Genomic DNA, 22,164 nt, shown 5'->3' on the forward strand with positions numbered 1-22,164 from the left:
GATCACATCCCTCGGAGCTCTCCATTGTGGAAGGGCTCGAAAGATAATGCTCAGGTGAGGGACCTCGGCACCAGCCCACCAGTTAATATCCATCATGCAACCAGGCCACTGCTGTGCAAACAATGCTAGTCCTTCTCCATCCACTGGGAGGTGTGGTCCGCTACTTGACTCTTCAACTCTTTCTCTTTCTGTGTCGTCGTCCACTCCCCTGAGTGAGAGGACTGAAGAAAAAAGGCGTAGTTTGGTCCATCCGGTGGTGTTAGTAGATGGACCTTGCCCCTCCTTGACTTACGAACCACGAAGATCCCCACCTCTAGAGGTAGTGGGAACTCTCCACACTCCGCAACTCTCAAGTAGGACCATGTGCCATTGCGGAAGAACTCCTGTGGCAACAGGTGTGTCTGTCTCGGGAAAGTGTGACGGCCCTCGGAGCTCTCCATTGTGGAAGGGCTCGAAAGATAATGCTCAGGTGAGGGACCTCGGCACCAGCCCACCAGTTAATATCCATCATGCAACCAGGCCACTGCTGTGCAAACAATGCTAGTCCTTCTCCATCCACTGGGAGGTGTGGTCCGCTACTTGACTCTTCAACTCTTTCTCTTTCTGTGTCGTCGTCCACTCCCCTGAGTGAGAGGACTGAAGAAAAAAGGCGTAGTTTGGTCCATCCGGTGGTGTTAGTAGATGGACCTTGCCCCTCCTTGACTTACGAACCACGAAGATCCCCACCTCTAGAGGTAGTGGGAACTCTCCACACTCCGCAACTCTCAAGTAGGACCATGTGCCATTGCGGAAGAACTCCTGTGGCAACAGGTGTGTCTGTCTCGGGAAAGTGTGACGGGTGGCAGGGCTGGATGAGCTGGTGGTTGTATGGGAGGGGGAGTGAAAGATGATCAAGCAAAGACAGAAAACGATGAAGCCAGAAGAGAAAAATTAACAGTCCTAATCGGTGAGCACGAGTGATCCTTCTCCTCCCAACCACGCCTAGATAAGTGCTGGCACCTCTCTCCCCATTTCCTCTGCCAGCCATTCACTTTTGGTGAGTCCTACTATTCTTGGACTCTCTTACTCTCTAGGCTCCCCTTAAGCCCGTTCGGGCGCCCAAGAGCCCGGACGGTCATTCTCGTGCATGTTCCCCTAGATTTACCTTAATGTCACATTAAATGTCACTTTAATGTCACATTCAATATTTGTGACCTTAACGTTACATTAAATGTCACTTTTAATGTCACATTAATGTCACATTTCCTTCCCCTTAAGAATCGGTTTTGTCCTCGAAAACGATACTTGGAAGGTCTAACTGTAAATCGGGAAACCTTTTCTTTAAAGTACTTACTCGCTCCTATGTTGAGCTTTCTTCTAAACAATCTTTCCACTTAACCAAACAGTCTTGATAAATAATATTCCTTGTTCATCTATTACGAACATTTAATATTATTTCTGGTTCATGTGGATTAGATTGGTCATTGAATAGCTTCTCAATATCATCATTTAAGATTAGATTATCCAAATCACCCAGCTTCTTCCTTAATTTACTTACATGAAAAACTGGATGTATTTTACTACCAGCAGGTAGTTGGAGCTTGTAAGCCAATTCTCCCACCTTTTTAAGTATTATGAAAGGACCACAATACCTTGGTGAAAGCTTTGGACATTGTCCCTTTTTCATAGTTTTAGTTTGTTCAGGCATCTTAAGATAGATCAATTCTCCTTCTTCAAAGGAGATGTCTCTTTGGTGAGGATCTGCATATGCTCTAGCTTGATTTTGAGCTTTTTTAATATTTTCTTGAGCAAATTTTAACATACTATTCATATCCTCCAAAAAGTCTTTAGTTGCCTGAACCTTTTCCTTATGCAGCCCTACTACAAAAGGAGCTCTGGGCTGAAACCCATACATTAACATAAATGGACTATATCCAGTGGAAGAGTGCTTGGCATTGTTATATGCAAACTCTGCTATCAGTAAATACTCTTCCCAATTAGTTTGCCTTTTACTTACATATGCCCTAAGCATATCTTCAAGAATTTGGTTAACCCTTTCAGTTTGCCTATCTGTTTGCGGATGATCCGCCGTACTCATGCTAAGTTTAGTATCCAATTTCCTAAATACCGCACGCCAAAAATGGCTATCAAATTTTCTATCCCGATCAGAAACTATATTTGCCGGAAGGCCATACAATCGGTATATGTTCTCTACGAACAATCTAGCCAATTTTGGTGTTTTAACATTAGTTGAAGTTGGAATGAACCTAGCCATTTTGGTTAACCTATCGACAATCACCCACACAGAGTCGTGCCCCCTCTGTGTTTTAGGTAAAGTAACAATAAAGTCCATGGAGATACTCTCCCATTTTCCCGAAGGAATTTCTAGTGGATGGAGAAGTCCTCCCATTTTCAGTCTTTCAGCTTTATTAACCTGGCATTTATTACATTTGACCACATAGTCAAGGACGTCCTTATTCATTCCAAGCCAATAGTACTGCCTTTTAATAAGACTATAAGTCTTATTAACTCCTGGATGTCCCACACTAGGGGTATCATGACACTCAAAGAGTATCTGGCGCCTTATTTCTGTATCTTTCGGGACACATACCCTACCCTTGTAGAGTAAATAACCATTATCAATGATAAAATTCTTCCACTTGAATCCAATTTGAGCAACCCTTGATGCTCCATTTCCTTGTTGAACATCCTCAGATATTCCTTGCTCAGTAGAAGCACTTTCATTTGGATCCCCATTTTTTATTGCTTCCTTTATATTGGAATATGCCGGATCAACCTGGCATTTCCCTTTTAAAGATTCAAGCAAATTGGAAGTGAATTGAGTAAAACTCAATTTATTAATGATGGGCATTCTGCTGAGTGCATCAGCTACAATATTATACTTTCCTTTTCTATATCTTATCTCATAGTCGAACTCTTGGAGGAGTTCGGCCCATCTGGCTTTACGCCCGTGTAAATCCGGTTGATCATTAAGCCACTTAATGCTTTCATGATCCGATAAAATCAAAAGTTTGGCACCATACAAATAGTGCCTCCATTTCTTCATTGCATGTACTATTGCATACAGCTCCCTCTCATAAACAGAATAATTTTGTTTTGCACAGTCTAATTTCTTGCTTTCAAAAGCAACTGGTCGACCTTCTTGTAATAAGACCGCGCCTATTGCCTTATCACTGGCATCAGCTTCAACCACAAATGGTTTATTGGGATCCACTATTAATAGTACTGGAGTTGTAGCAATAGCTACCTTAAGTTTTTGAAAACTTTCATTTTGATCTGTTCCCCAATTGAAACTTTTTCCTTTCCCTTTAAGTTGGTCAGTCATTGGAATAGCTATTTTGGCATAATCTCGAATGAATCTACAATAAAATCCAGATAAACCTAGGAAGATCTGCAGCTCTTCCAGGTTCACCTAGGAAGATCTGCAGCTCTTCCAGGTTCCTTGGAGGTGGCCATTCAATAATTGCCCTTACTTTTTCTGGATCCATGTTGATTTCCTCTTTCGAGATAATATGCCCTAAATATTTGACCTCTTGTGCAAAGAATTCACATTTAGTTTTCTTTGCATAAAGGGAATGTGTTCTTAACAGTTGGAATACTAATTGTAAGTGTTTCAAATGTTCTTCTCTTGATTTACTAAAGATCAAGATATCATCCAAGAAGACTACTACAAAATGTCCTAGATAGGGCCATAAAGCACTATTCATCAGCTTCATAAAGGTAGTTGGTGCATTAGTGAGGCCAAAAGGCATCACCAAAAAATCATAATGCCCGTATCTAGTACGGAATGCTGTCTTGGAAACATCTTGTGCCTTAATTCTTACTTGGTGATAACTTGATCTTAAATCTATCTTTGTGAAGAATTTTGCCCCTTGTAATTGATCAAAAAGATCTTCCATTCTGGGCATAGGAAATTTATTCTTCACCGTTATTTTATTAAGTGCTCTATAGTCAACACAAAGTCGCATAGAACCGTCTTTTTTCTTTACCAATAAAATTGGTGAAGCCCAAGGTGAATTACTGGGTTGAATAAACCCTTTATTCAGGTAATCCTTAATTTGTCTTTCAACTTCTTAATGCTGTGTTTCGCTTAACCTATACGGTGGTTTAGAAATAGGATGTATATCCTTATTTATATTAATTGGGTGATTTATATCACCCCTATCTGGTGGAAGGCCACTTGGTAAATCGGAAGGAAACACATCTTTAAAATCATCTAACAAACTACTTAATTCATTATTAACATTCAACTCACAAACATAAGAAAATTGTTGCTTTATATTATAGAAAGTAAAAGTGTTTTGTACAGGAAGAGACCATAATATATATACCTCACAAACTTCCTTCATTATCAGCTTCTCAACTTCAGTAGAACACAGCAAAGGATTATCAGATACTTCATGTTCACCTTGAATGACAAAAGTCTTACCATCCCTTTCAAATTCCAATGTATTATGGTGATAACTACATTTTAAGGATGGTTCCAATCCCCATAGCCACTCCCTCCCTAGAGCAATATCAGCTCTTTCCATGTTCATTATTTGGAAATCGAGTTTATCTTTATATTCTTGAATCTCAATTTCCAAATTGGATACCATTGTATCCTATATTTTATTGTCTTGGCCTTGCATCATACGAACAACATATTGATGTTCACTCTTTTGTTGGGGAAGTTTCAATTTTTTGACAAGTGCATAATTTATAAAATTATGTGTGGCAGAGTCATCAATCATGACTCTAACCTTCTTTCCAGCTATCAATCCATGTACTCTAAGTAAATCATGTGGCCCAAAAGTAGGCTGCCACATAGAAGTTGACATACAACACTTATGTTGTACATCCATGTGCAAGACCTCTAAAGATTTGTACTTTTTATGGCCCTTTAATTCTAAGGTCTGCACTACATGGATTTGTTTTTCTTTTCCCTTGCCCTTGTCCTTATCCTTTCCTTTGTCTTCCTCCTTTTTCTTTTGAGGGCAATTCCAAGGAGCATGGTTAGGGGATAGGCAATTGAAACACAACTTTTCTTTTTTGGCCTTATCAAAGTCATCAGGACTTAACTTTGGCCTCATATATGGTTTCTTTTCAAAAGGTTGTTTTTTACCCTTAAAGAATGGCATTTTCCTTTTAAATTTGCCCACAAATTTTGAGGTTTCCAATTCCTTAGACTTGGGCTCCGTATCAGTGAGACTAGTGAGTGTACGTGGAGGCATACTATCTTCATGAATTAATGCAAATTTAATTGCCTCTTTCAGCGTCTTAGGTAAACTCCGTTTTACTTCCTTTTTACAGGCTTTATCTAGTCCCCTAATGAATCCTCTTGTTTTTTGGAATTCATCTATTCCTTCCAATTTGAGGATTATCTTACGATATTCCTCTAGATATGTCAGTAGGGGTCTTCCCTTTTGTCTGACATAATCCCAACCTTCCCAATTTCTTTCCATTTCATTTTCAGGAAGAAATTCTTTCAAAAAGACAGATTCAAATTGAGCCAAAGTTTCAGGTATTTTATTCGCATCCTTTAAAGTTCGCCACCACTTATATGCTTTGGGCCCCAAAGTTAAACTAGCCTCCAGTGCTTGGAGATGTGGTGGGGTATTTTTTAGTTTATGTAAATCTTCCCATTTTTGGAGGAAATTAAAGATTGTGTCTTTATTCCTATCTTTTTCCTCCCCGTAAAATTGAGGTGGTTTCATATCCTTTAGAACTGGATTATCCCTCAATTTATGGTAAGGTTGGGGTTCCTTAGGATCTTGCTTAGTCACATCTAAATCTTTCGATGAAGATGGGACATCCGAGGTTTCTATCTTATTTTTATCTCTTTCCAACAATAAAGTTAATTGAGATTTTATTTCAGTGAGTGTTTGGGTTAAAAATTCCATTTGAACCCCCTGAGCTTGCACACGAGCAGTAAGATCATCGAATTGCTCTCGTGTAGCAAAAAATTCTTCCCGTTGTTCTTCTTGTATTTCTGGTTCATGGGGATCTACCATAGGTTGGTCCCCAGAACTAGAGCTTTCCATTACCCTTTCTTTCCCTTTTTCTGCCATTAATACACTGGAATTGGAAAGCAAAGATAATAAATTTGCATACAAAGTAAAGTACTTCCCTGATTTTAATGGCAGGCAGTTGTTGCTGGTTTGGAAATAAATCCGAAGAGTAAGGAATAAATTTTATCTTCCCGGACTAGAGCAGTGAAGTAGTCATGCTGGAAATTCAATTTCCTGACTTCAGTCGTGTATGACATTTTTCCGTCCGTTCCATGACGTTTTTCTGTCCATCTCACAGCAGTCGCCTCACGCACAGCAGTCGTGACAACAATCGTGTCACGTTTCACGTTTTGCCTCCGTTGATCACGATCAGATCACGTTTCGCCTCACGATCACACGCCTGGTCGTTTCGCCTCAACCTTTCTTCTGCCCGTAACGTGTCACATTTACGTGACGTGGCATGTCTCACTTTTTTTCTTTCCTTCACGGCCCGTCACGCTTTCACGGCGTCTCTTTTCGGCCAGTACTCATCTATGACGGGTGACACGCGACCTTGCGAATGACTGACGACTTGGCAGATGACTGACGACCTAGCGGATGAGGGATCTGGCTCTGATACCAATGAAAGATGACTCAGGCAAAGACAGAAAACGATGAAGCTAGAAGAGAAAAATTAACAGTCCTAATCGGTGAGCACGAGTGATCCTTCTCCTCCCAACCACGCCTAGATAAGTGCTGGCACCTCTCTCCCCGTTTCCTCTGCCAGCCGTCCACTTTTGGTGAGTCCTACTATTCTTGGACTCTCTTACTCTCTAGGCTCCCCTTAAGCCCGTTCGGGCGCCCAAGAGCCCGGACGGTCATTCTCGTGCATGTTCCCCTAGATTTACCTTAATGCCACATTAAATGTCACTTTAATGTCACATTCAATATTTGTGACCTTAACGTTATATTAAATGTCACTTTTAATGTCACAGGGAGGATTGCTGGTGCAAGGAGGATGTAGACGTGTGTGGCTCATCATCTCCTGTGGGGGGAGGGGGGGTGGGTCTCGGAGGGGATCACTTGAACCAGGTGTGGATTAGGGGGGGGGGGTGCTCGGTACGGGGGGTGGTGGGGGGGAGGATGATCGAGGGATAGTGGGATGGACGGAGGTATATGGCGGGTGTTGGGGGGGGGCTGGTGGCCTTGGAAATGGGGGGCTGTGGGCCAGGGTTAGCGGAGGGGGGGGGCATGGGATTTTAGGGGAGGTGGGTGTGGGGGCTGTGGGGACTCAGGAGAGGTAGTCTGTGGCGCAGGTGGTGGATGTGGGGGGCTGCGGTCCTGCCGGGTGGGGCGGACAGGGGGGGGGGTTGTGGAGCGCTCTATCGAGGGGGTGTCGCTCGCCCACTTGCTCCCTGCTGCCGAGGCTGGGTCTGAGATGCTGGCTGCGCCGCCCCCTGCCGTCTCTCTCTTTGTTGTCTCTGGACTCGTGTGAAGCCGTTAACGTCTACTTGTGGGCCTATCGGCGTAGCCACCTTGGCTCCGAAACGCGTGAAACTTGCTGCCTGATGCCCAAAGTCGTGGCAGCTCAAGCACTGCCCTGGCTGCCTCGTCACAATGACCTGCTGCATAAAGGAGTGCCCGCTTGCCTCAATCTCTAGGAACTGTGGGATATTCTTGACCTCTTTCATTGCCACCTGTACCTTTGCAACTCCTGCAGCTATCACTGCATTCGTGAAGGACACGGGAAGGATAGTGCCGAAGAGCCGTCCAAAGTCTTCCACCAACTGGCGCCAGGCCGAGGAAAAGAAGGGTGACCGGGTACTGAAGAAACCTGTTGTGGAGTGCAAATGTCTCCACAGTAAAGCCACTGTACCAAGGGACCATGTATATGACCCCCTTCGTGGAGGCATATGGTGAATTGGCAAGCAACTTGCGAGTTGCGTTTGCCGAGCTGAGCCTGACCATGAAAATCCCTTGGCCCATTAGGACTGCCTCCACGATCTGCGCTATGCCAATGCGCAGTGTGGAGTGAAGCCAGTCCCAAAGCTGGGCCCTGGCTAGGGAATTTCCTACTACCTGACCATAAATCGCTGTTTCCTTTAGCTCCAGCTCCTTAGCTCAGACGGCTAAGAGCTGCTCCTTAGAGAGGACGACACGCAAGGTGTTTGACTGGGGGGCACTCATTGAGTGCACCGGTGTCTGACCAAAGGTTTCCATTGTGTGTCCCTTTTGAGAAAACTACCAATCACGTCATGGTGCTACCTGAGGGGGGAAAGTTGCTGCAGATAGAGGGAACAATTGGAGGGTGGGGGGGAACAATGGCGGGGGGGGGGGGGGGGTATTGGACACTGTGGACGGAGGTAGCGCGTCGGGGGTGGGGGGGGCGAACTGTCAAGACGGGGGCGAAAGACGGGCAGGTGGGGAGGGCACGGTCTGTCGGGGCGGGGGCGATATGGCAAGATATAGCGCGGGGGGGGGGGGGGGGTTGAACTGTCAGGGCGGGGGCGAAAGACGGGCAGGCGGGGCGGGGTGTTGCAAGCCATTTGGTGGGGGGGAGTCAGCGTGGGGGGGGGGGGGGTGAGCTAACGAACGGGCGCGATCGATCTAGGGCGGGCGCGATCAGACGGAGCGGGGACAGCTTGCGACGTGATGGGCGTGAGCGATTTCACTGCATGTAGAGGTATTCTCCTTCTAGGCGGTAGTCGATGGGAACATCTTCAAGGTAGTAGTATCCATCTCCTTTAGGAGGGTATTCGTTGTAGAGGTATTGGTCTTGAGGGTAGCCTTCTTGGTAGTAGTCTTCAAGGTAGTAGCCATCGGTTGGGGATGAGGTGTTCAAAGATCTAGGCTGAGCTCATCCTCTCCCAGGTCTTCATCTTCATCTTTATCTGACCATAATTCTTCTTCTTTCACCTGTTTCTTCCTCTCTTGGCTTCTTGGTTCTTCTTTGGCTGGCTTTGCTCCCTTCTTTAGCCCTTTTGGCTCTCATCTGCTTCAAGTATGTTTCTGCCCTCTCTTTGGCTCCCTCAGATCCAGAGGCAATCTCCCAATTCCACCTCAACATGATTTTCTCTTGCAGCTCCGTTTCGAGGTCTTGGGCTATCTTCACTTGCCACAGCCTATCTCTCTCTCGCACCATGATCAATTGGTAGTCAACCTTCTCCAGGTTTTCATCCAGCTCTTCAGCCTTCTCTTTGAGATTGCAATAGCACATCTGTTCTTTTGCGGGTCTTTCTTAGTGCTTTGATGGTCTTCTTTGTCCGCTCGATCAGTTTGAGCTATAGCTCTTTCTTCTTGTATGTGATTTTGAGCCAGAGACATAGCTCGTCTTCCTCTTCAAAGAAAGTGTCCTTCCACAACATTGGCTCTTTCCAAGGCATTTTTGAATGTATGCTGCGCGTCCCTATCGCGCCATGGCGCTCTCTCAACTTTGTTAGTACATCAGGTTCTCTTCCAAGTTTCAGCAGGTACCATGCTTGGGGGGATATCGCGCCATGTCGTGTCGTGTTGTGTTGTATCGTGTTGTGTCGTGTCGTGTCGGGGTCGTTGTGTCATGTCATGCAACATGTTATGGTAGGATCTCCTCCGCGTTCGTGAGCCTGCTCTCCTCTTGAGCTTGTATGCACCGCACTAGAGTTGCTCTGATACCAAGTGTTACGGACCTTCGCAGGGCTTCAAGTCATAACCTGTCATGAGGCACAAAAAGGCACAGTGGAATGGCCCACAAGATATATCAATAAGGAATTTTTGTATTGATGATATTGAAAGATACAACATTAAGGCACATCTTAGGACTACACCCTTGTGACGCCGCACATGTGAGGGTTTACCACTAAGTATAGGGAATCACATGCAAAGTGGAAACCAAGTAGAGCTCAGAGTCACTACTACTCTCTATATAGATGTTTTGCAGCTCCATGTCGAGGTCTCGGGCTATCCTTACCATAGGTCATCTCTCTCTCACATCATGATCAATTGGTAGTCAACCTCTTCCAGGTTTTCATCCAGCTCTTCAGCCTTCTCTTTGAGATTGCACAGCACATCTGTTTCTTTGTGGGTCTTCCTTAGCGCTTTGATGGTCTTCTTTGTCTGCTTGATCAGTTTGAGCCGTAGCTCTTTCTTCTTGTATGTGATTTTGAGCTAGTGACATAGCTCGTCTTCCTCTTCAAAGAAAGTGTCCTCCCACAGTATCAGCTTCCTCCAAGATATTTTTGAATGGTATGCTGTGCGTCTCTCTCATGCCGGCTCCCTCTCAACTTTGTTAGCACATGAGGTTCTCTTCCAGGTTCTAGTAGGTACCACAGTTGCGCCATGTCGTGTTGCATCGTGTTGTGTCGTGTTGCGTTGTGTCATGTTGTGTCATGTTAGGGTCGTCGTGTCACATTGTGTGACATGTTATGGTAGGATCTTCTTCACGTTCGTGAGCCTGCTCCCCTCTTGAGCAAAAATTCTCAGTGCTAGAGTTGCTCTGATACCAAGTGTTACGGACCTTCATAGGGCTTCAAGTCATAACCTCTCACAAGCCACAAAAAGACAGTGGAATGGCACACAAGATATATCAACAAGGAATTTTTATATTTATGATATCGAAAGATACAACATTGAGGTACATCGTAGGATTACACCCTCGTGACGCTGCACATGTGAGGGTTCACCACTGAGTATAGGGAATCACACGCAGAGTGGAAACCAAGTAGAGCTCAGAGTCACTACTACTCCCTATATAGATGTTTTGTAGCTCCGTGTCGAGGTCTCAGGCTATCTTTACTTGCCACAGGAAAATCAGATTCTCTTCTAGGTTTCAGAAGGTACTATGTTTGGGGGGACCATCACACCATGTCGTGTCACGTCGCGTTGTGTCGGGGTCGTCACATCGCGTTGCACGATGTGTTATAGTAGGATCTCTTCCGTGTTCGTGAGCCTGTTCCCCTCTCGAGCTAGTATGCTCCATGCTAGAGTTGCTTTGATACCAAGTGTTACGGACCTTCACAAGGCTTCAAGTCATAATCTGTCATGAGGCATGAAAAGGCATAGCAGAATGGCACACAAGATATATCAATGAGGAATTTTTGTATTCATGATAACATTGAGGCATATCTCAGGACTACACCCTCGTGACGACGCACATGTGAGGGCTCACCACCACTGAGTATAGGGAATCACATGTAGAGTGGAAATCAAGTAGAGCTCAGAGTCACTACTACTCCTTATATAGATGTTTCTGGCTCCAATACCATGATATAGCTACAAAGTCCATACCCTTATTCCCCCCCCATGCCTGTGTGTTTGTCTCTATCTTTGTAAGATGCCCTCTCTCTCGCTTCTAGCCTCCAAAAAAAAAAAAAAGGGACAGTTGATCTCTTGTAAGCACTCCGCCAATTCTTAAGTGACCTTCTACTTTTGAAAGGGCCTTGCCCTCCAAAGTCTATTAATTGCCTCTTTGAGATCCTCGTTGCATTGAAGTTGACTAAGAATCTTGACCTTATCGATCTACCAGACTCTACCATAAATCAAGTGTCCCAATCCCTAGTCTGGAAGATAAAATTCCCAAGCTGCTTGCTTTCCTCTCTGATAATATCGATGCATTTTCTGAGTTCTCCTCCTGTCCTCTAGTTTGGAATCAAATGTGATGTTAAAATTGATTTAGCTCAATTCTTAAATAAATTCAAAGAGGTGTATCCTAGTGATGCCTGTTGGACTGCCAACTAAGAGGGGCAATATAAATCATCCAATCCAATATAATAAAATTAGTGATGCTCACTCGATATCAAAGACATCCTAAGGGCTTAGAGAAACCCAACATAAAAAAGTGAAAGAAAATATGAGAGATACCTTGAAATGGAGTTTATGAAACCTAATAATTTGCCATGGGCCTCATCAATTTATTGGTGGGAAAAAAAGATGGATCTATTTGACTTTGCGTCAATTATAGAGCATTGAATAAATGGGACATATTATCTTGAAAAAGGGAATCAAGATGGATCATGAATGGGATCATTTTGGAGTGGTACCTCCCAAGAAGCATGCAAGAGCTGTAGATCTTTCCAGGTTTATCTAGGTTCTATCGTCTATTTGTTTGAGAATATGCCAAAATAGTTTTTTCCATGACTGATTGGCTCAAATGGAAAGGGAAAGGCTTTAAATCGGGAACAAAACAAAAAGAAAGATTTGAAAGGCTTAAGATGGCTATTGATACAACTCCAATCTTGGATATGGTGGATGCCAATAAATCCTTGTTGGAACTAATGTAAGTATGTTTGCAATAGGTGCAGTCTTGTTGCAAGAAAGTCGACCAATAGCTTTGAAAGCAAGCATCTTGACTGTGCACAATAGAATTAGTATAGATATAAGTGTTGGATGACTTTTGGCATCACCATTTATCATTTGGTTGTTGGCCTACACAGGACTGCTGATTGTGAAGCCGCCTTTCTTTGGGTGTTCCAAATGTGGCTGTCATAGATACTTGGAGGCTTTGTGTACAGGACTGGCCCTTGATATGACAAGTAGACTGTAGCTCATAGGATGGCCTTCTATGGATACACGAATAGATTAGAGTCACTTGAGGAGCACTAGCATGTTGCATTTCCTTGTGTGAAACATTAGGTTACAAGGACTTTCTAGGCAGGCAGACCATCAACTCAACACACGATGACCCTTTATTATGAGCTCTATTGTACACACCCAGCGAGTTTATAGCTCTTTGGGCATTTTACGTGAGAGGGATTTCTATTCCTAAAATGAAAAAGTTTCCTCACCCCTAGCAAGTAGTTCCCTTCAATCGAGGGGTTTCACACCAATTCTGAGTTCCCGTATAAATCAAAGGGCATGCGAGTAGCCATAGGCTGTTTCCATCATAAGTAAGTAAGAAATGTCAATGAGTCTCTTGATTAATACAATTCTCTTGTTCGTCCTGAATTCAATTGTTCACTTAGCTTTCATCTATAAGCTTATTCCACAAGCATCTCAAAAATCTAATTTTAGTCCATAGATCAGATGACTGAACCTTGTTAATTTGATGACTTCAATGCTGTTTACTTTTGGAAGTCTCATAGCACATAATAAAAAGGCATAGAAATTGTATGTGTCCTGCTACTTTACAAGTTCTACCTTTTTGAATTCATCAAAATGTTGACAATGCTCTCGTTTATAAGTTTTGGTTACATTAGACTCATTGGATCCTTTAGCTCGTTTCTTGACATTCTTATTTTGTTTGGCTTTCCAGCTATTACCACTCTGGTTACTGTGGCAGAGATACTGAAGAACAATCGCCTTGCTGTTGAGAAAAGTTTGTTTCTCAACTTTTTTTCAAAGCCCTGATTCTTTGTAATGCCTTGCATAAATGACAAAATTACTAAAATAATTACTGAAAGATCCTGTGTTTTTGGTGTCCAACTTGCATTGACTGCAAGTGTGGCTTTATGACTACCTGTCTTGAGCTGAGAGCACAATTGCTTCAAGAACAAAATGACTTTAAACTTACTGTGAATTTGCCTGCATATTTTAGCAGTAAAATGAGTCTTTAAAATGTTTTTTTTGGTTGTTCTACATGAAAATCTCTAGATCATGCTAACCTGACTATCCTATGGAGCAGCAAGCCTGGGGTGGCAGGCAATTCTTGTGTTCTTGCTTCAATTTCTTCCATTTTATAATCATCTCTAGATCATGCTGAGTAGTGCTGTGAAAGTCCTACTTGCATCATCTATGCCAGAATGAAGGATGCTTAGCATAAAAGTTTGTTCGGTGACTGACAGTATCTGAGCAGTGTTAAACTTTGTACAATCTTCAACTGAAGCTGTGTTGAACTTTAATAATCATATGGGATCATAGCATTCCACTTCTGGGCAAGTATGTTTCTTCTTGTTTTCTAGAGGAAGTTTCGCTTCCCATCTATAGGAACACAATGTACTTCCTAGAAACTGCAACTTTGGCTTTCTGTTTCATACTCTCTAGTGTTTATTTTGGTCCAGAGTTTAGATGTTTGCAACTAATGGTGTGTGATTGTGTTAGCTAGAGACATAATGGCTATGTAAGTTTGAGACACATAGTTGGGCTATCTGATACTTCAGATTTTCTTCTGGACAAAAGGATTAGGGGCAGAAAATGCAAAAATAGTTAGGTCTGTTAACCCAACACTAAGCAGTTATGCTGATTGCATCTGCAGCTTGGCCATCAGGATTTGGAAGTCCATGGGGCTCCTTACTAGATGCTGTTCAAAGTTATGGTTGCTTAGCTCTGGTGGCAAAAGCTTGGGTGGAATGTCATATAGATCATCAAACTGTGCGAGAAGCACAATCCTTTAACCGCTTGTTGCCAAGGATAATATTGTTGCCAATCAATGGGTGGCAATGCAGTTGCTAGTGAAGACACCCAGTTAAAATGTTGACAGGTGAAAGCATGATATGTACTCCAATGTGATCACTGAATTGGTAATGTGTACGTAGACTAGAACTTGCAAGGCTTTCTCTATCTATCATGTAACATGGGCCAGAGTGTAGCCTCTCAAGGAAAGTGTGTGAGGAGGTTGCCTTAGGGTTTGCACAGAAAACACAAAATGTATACGAACTCGACTAAATAACTGCACTCAAAGAGAATCCCAAAAAGCACAACTACAAAAATGTTGAGTGAAGGAATAACTCAATGAACTGAATACTGTAATATGTGTCCAGAGAGGGGAGAAAAAAAAAAACCATCGTCTCTCTATGAATGGGCGCGGAGGAAGTTGGTGGAGGCAGCTTCCAGACAATTCCAAAGTAGCATACCACCAAAGCTTGGATGTTGGAGGATGCCCACCACAACTGGAGAGGGTGAAAATGCAGTTTTAGCAGTCCTAAAAGAGTGAATAGCAGCAAATGCAGCATTTGGAGGAGAAAACACAGCTATCTGGAAACCCTGGGAAGCAAGCAGTAGCAAGATCTGATGAAAATGCAGCCTACACACTGTCCGAATGATGACATCAGCCAGGGCCTTCTGAACAGCAGCAAAACACAGCTGATATGATGCTGGAAACTCCAGACAGGGGGCTGAAAACAGGTCATTTGCAGTTGGAGGATGATGTGGCAGTAGGGTGGCAGTAGGACAACCTAGTATGCAAGAAAACACAGGTGTTAGCTATTTGGTGATGATACGTCAGAGGCACTGCAGAAGATGGGGGGGCAATTGCCAGCAGGTGGACAGCAATGGTGATGGCTAGCAACTGTAGAATGATGGATTCGGGGTGTGCAGACTGGTTGGACAGATCCCTATTTAGACACATGGGCCAACCAATTGTCTAGGGTGGTGCCCGAGCTGTCTCAAGTGCTGCCCAGCCACTTGGGGTGCATTAAATGTGGGTGCCTGGACACTTTAGGTACATTTAATGTTTGAGTTTTGGGGATGTTTAATAAGCTTTAAAAAGGGGAATAAAGTTAAATAACCCTTCGTTTCTTAACAGCCCCTTTGAGTCCAAAAACCCAAGCAAAGAGGGACCATGAAGCGTAGCTCGCTCAAGAGGTGTTATCCCAAAGAACTAGAGTATCAGACAAGGGGTGCATGTTGGTTGCCCAATGGCCTACGAAGCCTACAAAGGTGATGAGGAAGTACCTCTATTTCAACTAGAGTGGTCCCACCCCAAATTAGCTTAGGCATTAGTCACAATGTGTGTGCATTGGCTGCTCAAGAACCTACCAAGCCTATAGAGTGATGGTTATCTTCCATTGGGTGCCCATATATTTTATTTTTTATAGGTTTTTCTTTTCCTTTTCTTTTGATCTTTTATCCCCGAATATTTTTTAATGAGTGTCCGGTGGGAACAAGGGATGGTTAGCTCACATGCCTATCAATTGGGAACCTACCCAACCACTTGCAAGGCTGTCGAAGACAAGATATGGGATGGGGACAGTGGTGGCAATCTAATAGTGATAATTCGAGGTCAATGGATGCTGCTTGGGATCTCTCCTTAATGGTGTAAAAGGGTAAAGTATCCTTCACAATGCATAGTGTTTCACTTGAGAAGGGGCTTATAAATACAAATGTCCCACTTTCAAGTGCACAAAACATATATACGAGGTGTATACAAGTACACACATGATCGTGCAACAAAGTTCATTCTAGTGATGCCCTTGTAGGAGTTTCATGAATAGTAATGTACGATAGGGATAGGGATTGCCATCTCCCATCACCATGAGAGAACAAACCAAACCCTCAAAGTACAATAGAGAAGAGGCTAACATCCTCCTACAAAAAGTTGATATCCATAGAGAAAGAAGAGAAAAGACCTGGCCCCCTAACTTGATGGCGAGGAGGGAGGACCTACACCAATGCTGTTGTGCAAGTGTTGGTGCATTGGTCGGTTGACCGCCTACTTGAGGGTGTTAGCATGGTTCTATGCAGATGGGTCAAAATGGATCACCTCAACCTACTAGTTGGAGAACTGGAAGTGCGTTCCCACATGCCCTGTCTTGAGGGATACAATTGGGTTTGCTACAATGGCCATGGCACTTTGGTTGTTGATGAAGATGGGGGTGAGGGGGAGTTGATAGAAGATAACTCTCACTGAATACTATATTGCTGTAGAAACTAAGTGAACTCATTTGAAATGGACTCACCTCCACCATCAGTCTGAGCTATTCCTAGTTAGGCACCTCAATTACCATATCGCCACAGAAACTAAGCAAATTCATTTAAAAGAACTCATCCTCTTTATCAGATCGGGCTATTCCTAGCTAGGTGCCCAGATGATTAGTGGTGTGCTGCATCCATGTAGCAAAATAAGCAAAAGCCTCAAACATTTGCTTTAGAAAATAGACCCACAGGTAGCATGAATAATAATCCAAAAGCAGCATATAGTATTGCACAGCAATTAAAGATGGTGTGGATGATTGGCCAATAAGGTCAGTATGAACCAGTCAAAGTATGCCTTCAGTGTGATGTTGAGCTTGTTATGGGAATGGGGTTTGATGTTGCTTGTCCAATTGACATGATCTGCGGACATCCTTAGCAAAATTCAGGTGAGGAATGCCATCAACAAGCTTATCTCACAATAACCCGTGAAGAGTATCATGTGATATGTGTTTGAGACAATAATGCCATAAACACTCCAAATTTGAGGGGCCTTGAGTCACGAGGGCATACACCTGATGGAATTCATAATTCTCAGGAGTGGCTATGGACAAGAACTCAATCATACAATAGGGCCATTTGGATGAGTAGTGCTACGAGCCACAATCAAATCCATAGACTTGTCAATGAGCTCAACGGTGTCTTTGGTGAAAAAGATGGCTTATCCTAGCAAAGCTGACTGATTGAGAGTAGATTTAACCCAAGTTGTGAGACAAAGTAAACATTGTTGACCATGGTTGATTTGGACCTTGGTCGATGTCAAAGAGCATTAGATCAACACTTTGAATTTCTGTCTTAAAGTTATTAATGCTTTAGGCAGATCCAATTGAGGATTTTTGTAAGATGAAAATGTTGTAGATAGGGGTCATATAGTGAGTAGCATCATTGTTGATAGTCTGTTGGAATGGATGACCATGAGAGTGGGTGTAACGTGCTTGTCTGTCAGCTATTCAGGCACATTTTTAGCGGTCCATCAAGAGACGAATCTAAGTGACATTGCCTGGCACTCCCATGGAATGTTACGGGTTTGTTGCCAAGGGTTTCTCGAGTTCGCCTTGTGACAGACAAACCCACCGGGATCGACCTGAAATTTGGGTTCCTAGTGTCAAGGTCTTCTGATAGCATCCTAGCATCGAGTCTTGGATTTGTCTCTTGATGGACCGCTAAACATGTGCCTCGATAGCTGATAGGCAGGCACATTACAGTTGGTATCAGAGCAAAACTTCGTAATGATATGTGATTGATTAATGTATGGTTCATGGACATATTCTAAATAGAATAACCTAAGTGGTATGGCTTGATTGTCAAGTACCTTTTGCATCCACGAATACTGACATGCGAGATAATAAATTCCTTCTTAAGCAGATTAAGACACCCGAGTTTGGTGGAAAAGGAATAGATATCGTAGCAAAGGCGGAGATATGGATTGAGTCGATGGATGATTATTTCTCTGCTTTAGGAACTGCTTCAGCCAATCAAGTAACGATAGCCAAACTTAAGTTAATTGGCCAGGCTCGGATATAGTGGAAGCAATGGTGCAAAGATCAAGGTATTTCTGAAGCCGTTGTCACTTGGGTTCACCTAAAAGATGTTGTACGGGGACGATACCTTCCGCCAACCTACTAGACTTTGAGGATGAATGAATTCTTCAAGCTCAAGTAGCTGGAATTAACCTTGGAAGCCTACTACTCAAAGTTTGTAACCCTACGAAAATACGCACTATCTATGGATATTGTGCAGCAAGTATCCAAGTTTTGCCATGGCTTAAACACTCCTCTGAACCATCGTCTTGAAGCAATGCGTCCGACAGACTTGCAAGATGCATTACTTCGAGAAAAGCCGATCATCCAAAAACTTAAATCAGGCAATTGTGACAAAGATGATCCCTGAGATCAGGACAAGAGATGCCACATGTGCGGAGAGATAGGGCACATTCATAAGAGATGTCCCAATCGTTGATGCTTCCACTGCAATGAGCTAGGGCACGCCCAAGCAGACTGTCCTGACTTAAATCAAAAGATATTGAGCCTCCAAGAAAACGAAGCTATACAAGTGCAATCTTTGGATATATAGAGGAATCAGATGAAGACGAAGATCTAGAGTCCACTACACCTCTTTAGGATGATTAGAAATCCTAGAGATTTTATCGACATGTAATACAACTTGTGTTGAAATAAACCTTACTCTTATAACTACAGTTAACCCGAGTAATATGAGTTGTATCAATTTTGAGCTTAGAACTTACAAGTGATCAGAGATGCTCTACGAAGGAATGATAGTTCTAACTTGCAATGAATTTCTCTTAAGTTGTTCCTTCTCAACTAATAGAGATTGGGTCTTACCAGAATGTCAAAGCTTGGGAGTATTCTTTAGTATTACAAGTAAAGCCGATTGTCCATGGATCTCAGTCCAGATAAAAAAAGAGGACAATTTGGAAACAAAGTTTCTAAGATAACTTTGGTCTGCTAAAAGGATCCTAGGGCAATTTGGTCTAAAGAAGAAAATCCTGCCAAAGACAACCAAGAATCTTGTAATCCCAAGTGATAAAGTTTCGCACTATTTCTATTGCCAGGAGTTAGGTAATTTCAAAAGGGAATGTCCAAAGTATCCTAAACACCGATGCTCCTAGTGCCACAATATTGGACATATCCATGTCAATTGTCCCAATAGGGCTTAAAGAGAACTTGAACTAAGGAATGAAGTTATACAAGTGATCCAGATTTTACCAAGAAATTATAAGATACTTAGGAAAAAGCTAGAAGATATTCATGAGATGTAACTACAATAAAATTTTCTCTTGTAATCCAGACTTGGATATATCAAATACAATAAGTCGTGTTTTAAGAGACCGCATGCTTATAAGTGGTCAAAATGTTGCAACGCATGCGTGATGGGTCCTACCCCACAGGTTCCAAAATGAAACCCCCAGGTTCTTTCGAGATGAGGATATGTCACCAGGTTGTGATACATTTTGCAGTTGTTTTCCTTATTTACTTATATAATATTTTATTTTTCTTTTCTTTAGGTGCTGTTGCTTTTTTCCCTCAGAGTTCTCTTGGAATAAGCCGGGATCTTTGCATGGCCAGAAGAGGTAGCCATGGAACAAATTGGACTAATGGTTTGTTTGAGCCTTAGGACCGGTTCCGTATTGAATGTGCACTGAAGAATAGAATGCCAGTGGTTTGGGATTGTGTGCTTAGCCACTGGAGATGGTGCATGACAATGAGCGTGGCTAAGATAGAAGATGCACATGTAAGAATGCTCACGGAATAAAAGTCACTATAACTGAGCCACATTACACTTTTTGATATGGTTGCAATGATAAAAGTTGCTCAAAACAACTTGAGGAATGCAAGGGTCACCATCCCTAAAATTTAGGGAGTTACTATTTTTGGACCACCCTAGAATCTGTTCACGTCATTATCTTCGTTTTTGCACGAGGATTAATTCTCTGGTCTGTGCTGAGGTCAAATTTTGCACCGAATATGGAGAATTTTAGACCGGAAGGTTTAAATGGGAAAATTGTTACATGTATGCCATGTGGCACAAATTCCCAAAAGAGAGAGAGAGAGAGCATTTAAAAAAAAGCGTAATAGGCATAAGGGGTAGATCTGAGAATGAAGTTTTGAGGAGCTGAGGGCAGATTGTTGCAAGAACATTAGCTATGGAGAGTACTTCTTCAACTCTGACTCATGTACGGAGGTAGAGCTTGCTTCCTCTGGTCAACTCTCTCTCTATTCTCAGAGGAAATGCTCTGCATGATGGGCTGATTCCATCAAAGGGTTTTTCAGCTCTGATTTAGTGCTGTTTGTGGGACTGTTTTAATGCTGGAATGATGCTTCCCTAAAAGGGATGTTGTTGTGGACATGCTGGACAGTAAGAACAGTGAATTCAGAGATCTGGATAGTAAGAACAGTGAATTCAGAGATCTGCAGATTGCAATTCTGCACACGAATCATTGAGTTATAGTCACAGAAAATGCTTTCTTAAAAGGGATGTTGTTTTGGACATGCTGGATAGTAAGAACAATGAATTCAGAGATCTAGACAGTAAGAACAGTGAAGTTAGAGATCTGCAGACTGCAATTCTGCACATAATCATTGGGTTTTGGTCACAGAAAATGCTTTTTTAAAAGGGATGTTGTTCTGGACATACTAGACAGTAAGAATAGTGAATTCGGAGTTCTGCAGACTGCAAATTTGCTGCAATTTTGCACATGAATCATTGAGTTATGGTTACAGAAAATGCTTTCCTAAAAGGGATGTTGATCTAGTCATGCTGAACTGTCCTTATGCAGCTAGGATTTACTCAGAAAAGATGAAAACCAACTGTTCACAGGTTATGTATTTTGGAACATTTCATTTTTGTAATTTTCTATCTTTTAATTGATAAAGAAATGCCGAGAGGGGCGCCGGTCTTCGGGGCCAATCTGGTCTTGAGCGAGGGAGCGAGGTCTCTGTTTTTGTGTGTGTGTAAAAAGACCAGGTGTTAATTGAAGAAACTACCACTTTATGTGAGTCATAGACCGGTTTCATGGTTCCATCCTCGGGATTTGAATTCTTTCTGTAAGAATTTAAGCTCGGACAATTTTGGGTGAAAAGGCCATACACACAGGTTTTACAAAGATTATAGGACTAGAGAGATGGCAGACATGGATAAAGGCAAAGGAAAACTCCCTCATGAAGAAGAGAGTGCACACGTGTTAGCACCTTCTAGAACCAACATTGAACCACAGGATGAGGAGCAAGAACAGGAGGACTTGTTTATGGCACAACTTCTCAGTATGGTTGGCTCTTTCCAATAGCTTGTAAAGAATCCTCGGATGCAAAAATCTTTGAAGTCACATAATGAGGATTCTCAGGCTGAGTCATCACATCATACCATGGAGCACTCAAAAAGGCAAACCTTTGATGTGCGTGAGCACGTGGAAAAGACACCAAACATGGAGATAGGTCGAGTGCAACAAGAAGCACAAGCACAGGATCAGGGAGTGAATGGTTAAGGCAGTTATGCACAAGTGGCACAATAGACTATTCCTCAATTTGCTACTTATCGTGGTTACTTTGGTGGCGAGTCAAATTTTCAAGCAATGGCTGGATAACCCACTGGTTATCACAGATACTTGCCCAGAGGGCCACCAGGAATGATGCCTATTGAGGCAGTGAACCCACTTCATGCTAATATTGGTCTACAGCCCGGTTATCAGACTTTGCAGAGTCCTTATTTGATGCCTAGAGTACAAAATGCAGCGGCTGGTTTTTTTCAGCCTAGTGGGCATATGGCAGTTAAGACAGGTGAAATGAATGCTGATAATGCACCTAAGGGACTCCCCTTTTTACAGCCACCTGTCTATGACAACTTGACACCAAAAGCTGCAAAGCCTAAAGACTATAAAGAGGGTGGTCAGGCATTAAAGTTTGAAACCTTCAGTCTTATCCAAGGTAAGCTGAAAGCTTTGACATTTATGTAGCAGTTTGATGCAGCTTACACTGCAGGGAATTTTACTGAGACTTCTAAGGTGCAAAAGGCTTTAACTTTTTTGAAAGGTAATGCTTTGCAGTGGTGGAACATATTGTTGATGCAAGGATATGCACCT

The 22,164-nt window shown here is 42.8% G+C and overlaps 1 protein-coding gene across 10 annotated transcripts in view; it reads left to right on the top strand.

The window, feature by feature from the left end:
* The window catches only part of LOC148040555 (uncharacterized protein At2g34160-like), a 186,519-nt gene that overhangs the window by 55,923 nt on the left and 108,432 nt on the right, over positions 1-22,164 (top strand). For all 10 annotated transcript variants that reach the window (XR_015694980.1, XM_087700798.1, XM_087700836.1 and 7 more), the window contains exon 3: positions 13,195-13,257. Coding sequence is in view for 9 of the 10 variants with exons in the window: in XM_087700798.1 (XP_087556924.1) it covers positions 13,195-13,257 (63 nt within the window). In the remaining variant the exon portion in view is untranslated. The remainder of the gene's footprint in view (positions 1-13,194; positions 13,258-22,164) is intronic.

Source organism: Lygodium microphyllum, chromosome 2 (assembly GCF_053477565.2).
Source record: "Lygodium microphyllum isolate KBCC chromosome 2, Lygodium_microphyllum_v1.1.10, whole genome shotgun sequence".
Lineage (NCBI taxonomy): Eukaryota > Viridiplantae > Streptophyta > Polypodiopsida > Schizaeales > Lygodiaceae > Lygodium > Lygodium microphyllum.